At 38.2% G+C, this 7,147-nt stretch overlaps 1 protein-coding gene across 2 annotated transcripts in view; it reads left to right on the top strand.

The window, feature by feature from the left end:
* The first annotated feature begins 353 nt into the window (after window positions 1-353).
* RBM26 (RNA binding motif protein 26) overlaps window positions 354-7,147 on the top strand; it is a 41,429-nt gene continuing 34,635 nt past the window's right edge. The window contains exon 1 of one of the 2 annotated variants that reach the window (XM_081946258.1): window positions 354-852. In XM_081946258.1, the coding sequence (XP_081802384.1) occupies window positions 782-852 (71 nt within the window). In that variant the 5' untranslated portion in view covers window positions 354-781. The remainder of the gene's footprint in view (window positions 853-7,147) is intronic. The other variant, XM_081946259.1, reaches the window with a different exon arrangement.

Below are 7,147 nucleotides of genomic sequence, written 5' to 3'. Positions count from 1 at the left end.
GGCATTCAGTCCCCCTCTCCCCCCCCTCTTCATTTGTCAGTCAAGAACCGACAAAACTTGGCTATATGCATAATATCATTCGAGAGCTGAATGGAACGAAATTTTATTTTAATGGATGCTGATTAGGGTACATTTAAAGTGAGAATAAATTTGGTGCGTTTTCTAAGAGGCCCCCCGGTCGCTCTTCCGGAGCAGCCCGGTAGGGGGACCCTTTATGAGGTTGCACCTTTCCTACGAGAGTGGCCGTCGCTTAGCAACGGCCCTCAGCCCTCGCTCTCCGTACGCGACTTCCCCGCTTTCTCCTCCCGCCGGCCTCTCCTCCTCCTTCAACCCCGGCCTCTTTCTCGCGAGGCTTCCCCCACTCTCGCGACAGCCCCGCGTCGCCATCTTAGTTATTCTGGCGCGGTGATCTCCGTAATCGCTGCCGCCGTCCGCGCTGCCGGAGGGGGCGAGGAAAAAAAAAAGAGAAGCCAAAAAAAGCGCGTAAGCGGCGGCCTTGTCAAGCCGGGTTTCGCGGGCGGCTGCCACGGTCCACCTTGCGAGAGCGGAGTTTCTCTCTCTCTCTCTCTCTCTCACACACACACAGACCCCCCCAGCCCCCACGAGCGGGTTTGTTGGGCGTCCAGCAGCTGCGTCCGGCCCGCTTGTGGCGAGGAGTGTCGCGTCAACTGTCGTTGCTGCGGTGCCGCCCCCTTTCTCGGCTGGGTCCCCGGGGCCCTCGCGGCCACCGCCACCGCTGCTGCCATTGCTGGTCGGGGAGGCGGGGCTGGGGCCGCTCTGGATGGTGGTTAAAATGATCATAGAAAACTTCGAGGCGCTGAAATCCTGGCTCAGCAAAACCTTGGAGCCCATGTGAGTAAACCCAACCAGCCCCGACCCCCCCCCCCCCAGGGGCTCGCATGTGCACACCCGGACACACGTGCGTGCCTGCCTGTCATGGGTGGGTGGGTGGTGTCTCTGGAAAAGGTAGGCTGGGGTCCATGCACGCAGTGTGGCATTTCTGTCCCTGGAGGGCTATAAACAGCCCTAAATGACCCCCCTGCTATCCAGTTGAGATTGATGAAAGGCCTGGGGACTAAAACATGCGAAAACCCGGTTGCAGGATTTGGATTTGGCTAGTCTTAGAGAAAAGGATTAGGGGGGGGGGGGAAACTAGTCTAGAGAAAAGACTAGTTTAGAGAAAAGATTAAGGAAAAGAAGGAGGGGGGAATAATCTAGATGAAAGGCTAAAGAAAAGGACAGACTAATCTAGAGAAAAGTGCAGGCTAGAGAAAAGACTAAGGAAAAGAGAGACTGCGGGGACTAATCTAGACAAGAAATGAGACTAATCTAGAAAAGACTAGTCTAGAGAAAAGACTAAGGAAAAGGACTAGAGGGACTACTCTAATAAAAGATTAGTCTAGAGAAAAGAAGGACTAGGGGAACAGGATAGCAGTATTCCACTATTTGAGGGGCTGCCACAAAGAGGAAGGGGGTCAATTTATTTTCCAAAGCACCGGAGGGCAGGACAAGAAACAATGGCTGGAAACTAATCAAAGAGAGAAGCAACCTGGAATTAAGGAGACACTTCCTTACAGCGAGGACAATTAACCAGTGGAAATCATGGGTGCTCCATCACTGGAAGTTTTTAAGAAGAGACAACTGAGAAGCAGCAAAAAGCCTAGTTGTAATGGAAATCAAGCAGGACCATGGTGTCAAAACTATAAAAAAAAACTTTGGGTAATCGCTTTGAAATAGCAATAAAGGATACACTTCCTTTGACCAAGCATCCTGCTGACATTTAGCTGATCCAGTTGCTTTACTCCTGGATCATCTAAGCTAAGTGTAGAAGCAGGCTTGGTCAAAGGAATGTATTTCTATTTATTGCTATTTTAAAGCATGTGATTACCCAGTGTTGTCTATAGTTTTGAGACCATGATCCCGCTTGATTTCTATTGCAACTAGGTTTTTGCTGCTCCTCAGTTGTGAAACTCTCTTACTTTGCAAAGATCCATATTACCAAAAGTACATAGAAATAACCTTTGAATAGCACTAAATAGCAATAAATTCCTTTGACCAAGCCTGCTTCTGCCACTTAGATGATCCCTGAGGGAAGCACCTGTGTCATCCTTTTTGGTTATAGCTGGCATTATGGTAATGAAATAGTTTGAGATAAACATATGTCAATCTGCATGTTTTGCTTTTTCAACTGGCTTTCCTACTGTTGTTTTATCTTATTTTGGTAGATTCTGCAAAGTTACTGGCTCTCTGGTAACTTCACCAGAACCTCATAAAAACACTCAGTGACAAACATACTGAAGTAACCAGCTGTAGATTTTTTTCTATGTGACTAGGAAACATATACATGTGTAAAACTGGTTCTTGTTGTTAAAGTGGAATCTGGATTGAGGTGTCCATGGAGGCTTTTCCAAGAACCATCAAACTAGAGCTTAATTAGATGATTAGTTCAATTATTTACTTCTCTCTTTGGTCCTTTGATTAATAAGATTCAGAGCAAAATCTGATCTTGTACAATTATTTGGCTTACATATTGTTTTCAACAAGAGTGTTTGACTGAAGTTACTAATAATACAGAGTCTTTTTGAACCTTGAAAACAATTAATTGCCAATACATTTGTGAGATCAAATTCATATTGTCAAAAATATTGTTACAGTATTCAGAAACTCATATACAAAAATACATGTTGTAATGTGCAATAAAGGATGGTGCAAACTTTTGTTATGCTAGTGGATATTTCTCCCAATTTAATTTAACTGCTGCACAAAAGCTATGTGGAAGATAATGGATTAATGTTCATTCCATTGTTTTGAGAAACTGAACAATAGATGCTTTTTGATATGCCATTATACTTTGGATCTTGGTATGGATACAGTTTATACAAACTCATCAATGAAGTTTAAAAGAGTTAATATTTTGCTCAATTTGTGAACAGATTTTTCCCCAATTCCCAAAACTATTTTCAGCACTAGAGGGATAGATATCATAGACAAAACATAATGTTCTTTTTTTTTTCTTTAGAAAACCATAACAACATGTAAATAGAAATCATGTATGCTGTAAATGAACTTGTAAATGTTACATTGAATTTGAAATCAATATTGGATTGTGGGGGAACCTAGGAAACCCCCTTCCCCTTCACCTATTATTACAGTAGCAAAGTACAGTACTAGAATAGGAAAATGCATAGATTTGGGGTGTAGAGGCACATTTACATATATTATATTTCCTTTCAAGACCACAAGCCATATTTGTGTAGTAGAATTTTGGCATATAATGAAACTTAAAGCACTTGAATTGTGTATACAGGATGAGCTGTAATCCAGCCTATTTTTATTGCATTAAATTGCATTATGGTAATATTTTCTTGACATAGAAATTTTCAAAAAGTGACTTCTCATCCTTCTTGCATCAATATTTTGATATATAAGTAGTGTTATGACCACAGTTGAGCCCAAAATTTCTGTTGTTAAGCAAGATAGTTATTAAATGAGTTTTGCCTTATTTTGCTACCTTTCTTAAGTGAATCACTGCAGTTATTAAGATAGTAACACGATTGTTAAATAAACCTGGTTTCCCCATTGCCTTTGCTTGTCAAGGTCTCAGGAGATGATCACATAACTCTGGGACACTCCAACAGTCATAAATGTGAGCCAGTTGCCATGCATCCGAATTTTGATCATTTGACCATCGAGATGCTGCAATGGTCATAAGAGTAAAAACTTACTTTTGTAGTGCTGTTGTACCTTTGAATGGTCACTATCTGTATAGTAATTAAGACTTTCACCTTTCTTCTTCAGAATTCAGTTTAGTACATGATTTGATCAGACTTTTGGGGGGGGCATATATGTGAATTTAGTAAGCTCTAATTTGCTCATTAAGTACTCTCTGTGCATGCATGTGTATGTATAATAAAATGACTTTTAAGTACCACATATGTTGAGATAACTTTTTTGTTATCAATCTTCACAACTGTTTGTGAAGAACAATGGCTGCCCTATCTTTTATTAGGCTGAAGGTTTTCTTCATCTAGCAGTAAATCAGCTACATTTATTACAAGAATAGGTTTTGATGTATCATTCTGAATAATCTTTCCTATTGTTTTCTGTCTTTCTCCCAAGCTGGAAATGTCCCTGGAGATGTTATCCATGTAGGCTGGGCAAACACTTTTAATGTTGTTAAAGTGTTGATTTACTGCACTACTCCTTGGGGTGTTTCATTTCTATCTGATTTGAACATGTTGCTTTGGCTTTTCTCATTTTTTTTTAATTTTCAAAGTAACTTCCTCTTTTGGCATTGTGTTCTTCATTTATTTGTTAATATTGGATGGTTGAACATTTTCATTATATGTAGACATTGTGGAAACAAGCTCATTAAAATACAGTGTTCTTTATGCTTGCTAAATGCCCTGGGATTTTGTAAATCATTATAAAGGGAATATGAGTAAGATGATTCTTTAATTGTAACTCCTTTTGTATCTTATCTGGCAAATAAGAGTGGTATAGTATAAGCAAAAATGTAACCATGAAAGAAAAAGCCAGCAACATTAAAATCAAAATTTCGCTAAAAATATGAGAAAACAATTAAAAGGGAAACATTTTTTTTTAAAAAGGGAACCATCAAAAATCAGAATATAGCAAGCAAAAAAAAATACTTACAAATAATATCTAGAGATAGATCAAAAATATCAGTAATAACATGGGAATTGAGAATGAGTAACAAGGTTTCAAAATGAAATTCCCATTTTCAGAAATTAGTTTATATACTCCCAATATTGTTGTTAAGATCAAATTCTTTTAGCTTTTAGTTGTTTGGAGATTTCAGCAGTGGAGCGCAGCTATTGTTAACTGAAAATTGATATACCATTGCCTGGGATAGTCACCTTCATGCAGCTTCAGGAAGGATGCTCAAGGAGCAGTGAGGGAAGAAAATAGTCAAATCAACCCTAGGGATCAGTGGAGTGACAGATGTTGCTGCCAGTTAGTCTTACAAATCTACATTTATTTATGAGGAGATGGTATGGTTGATCCATTCAGACGAACTCTGGTATGCTTTGGGATCCCTGAAATAGCAAGAATAATCATTAATAACCGGATTCCTTAATACTGCCAACATTTATATTTAATATTATCAGAAATAATTAAAAAGTGTGCAGGCCAAAAAATTGAGTACAGCTATAGCAATTAGAGTCAGGAATTGAAGTGTGCAGCTGTTACCTATTTTGCTTCTTTTCTGCAGCTCTTTATTCAGTTTATTAAGATTAAGTTGTCAGTGAAGCAGTGAGGAAACTTTTTATGTAAACAAAGTTTTGGATATGGATTTATTTCTTACAACAGGAGTAAACACATTTTCTATGCATATACATTCACAAACGTCACAACTTATTTCATTTCCATACATGTTCATTCCTACACATCAATTCACAATCTTCAGAACTTAATAGAGCAACATACTGTTGTTGCTAAGCTCCACTTGGTTGCAGCTCAAGTGATGGATCTCTAGATCCTGTGAATTACAATGCCCAGTATACCCTAAAGAGTTTGGTGTAGTGGTTAAGGCCAAGCGCGATCATGTCACGTGATGTGTCTCAATGTCTTTTGCCTTCGCGGAGCCGTGGTCGGCCTGCACTGCATGTGTGAATCCGGCCCATGGGGCGCCAGTTTGACACCCCTGGATTAACGCATCAGACTAGAAATGGGGAGATTTAGGAGACCGCGAGTTCTAGTCCCAAATTAGGCACAAAGCCAACTGGAAGACCTTGGACTAGTGACCTCCTCTCAGGCCTAAGAAAGATAATAGCAAGCCAATTCTGAAAAAGCTTGCAGAACTTGTAGAGCTAGTTTCTGAGAATTGGACATGTTTGAATTGGGTGGGATTCTACCAGTTCGGACCGGTCCGGGCGAAATCATGCAATCACCGAACCGGTTGTTAAACCAGGAGGATCCCACCACTGAATTGAATGTAAGGGGGGGGGGGGAGTTAGTGATACAAAATGTTTGAAGCCGTACTTTAGCAAGGGCTTGGAGGACCATAGGTTTATCAGTATGGTTAGTTAAAATTATATCTGTAATTGAAAGACACATACATTTGAAATTATTTTATGGGGCTTTTTCAAATAATTTTAATAGTTTAGATTTGAAAAAAGAAAAAGTCTTTCAGAATTATCCCTACAGTCTAATTACACATGTTGGAATTTATCAGACACTAACTTTCTTACTTTTGACAAAGCTCATATTAGAAATGTAATAAACTGCAGATATTAGTTTTAAGGACTAAGTGATATGATGTCAGAAAATGAAGTCATTTACAAACTATAAGTAAATCTTATGTGGTATTTTCCTTTATTTTCAGCTGAAATCAGTCTTATATTCATATATCATGCTATGATTAGCAGTACTTATGACTTGCATTTAAAATTCAACTTAAAAATAAAGAATTTATTAATAATTTATTTGCATTATAATATGCAAAATATATATCAGATAATTTGGACCCACACCAATAAAAACTTACTTTAAAAAAAATAACCTAAAATTTTAAAGATCTATAAGTTTCTGTACTGTGGTCTTTAATTCAACTTCAAATTAAAGAGAAAAAAAAAGCCCTGAAGTATATTTATATCATTAAGATATAGAAGGAATTTATACTAAACCCTTATGTTAAATGTTTAAAATAAATCTTGTATTAAATATTGCTTTTTTGTTATAACTGCTTTTTGCTGAAAGGTTATGGTTCAGGCGATATCATTAAAGTATTGTAAAGTTAATTTTTAATTTAGAAGAACATGCAGCCTTCCAGATATATCTGATATATTTGAAAATGCTTCCATTTTTTTGAAAATCATCTTTGAAGTCTGCTTGCTCATGACTTTAATGTTAGTGGGTTGATGGAATCTTTGTAATGTAGATTGAGAACATTATGTTACTCAGTTGAAGCATTAATATAAAACAAGATTGTTGAATCTAAACTAGGTATTATTGTCATCCCATCAATATTCTCAGAAGGCTAAACTCCTTATGGTAATTACAGAAGTGCTGTCTGCCTTTCAAAGTTACATTACTTTGATAAAATCCTCTCCCTAATTCAGCATCCTAAATAATCTTTAAGTATACATCTCTTAAGTTTACAACTTTCTTGAAGAAGTAAAAC

The sequence above is a fragment of the Natrix helvetica genome (assembly GCF_964273705.1).
Source record: "Natrix helvetica genome assembly, chromosome: 3".
NCBI lineage: Eukaryota > Metazoa > Chordata > Lepidosauria > Squamata > Natricidae > Natrix > Natrix helvetica.
This window is presented reverse-complemented; position numbering and strand designations above follow the sequence as displayed.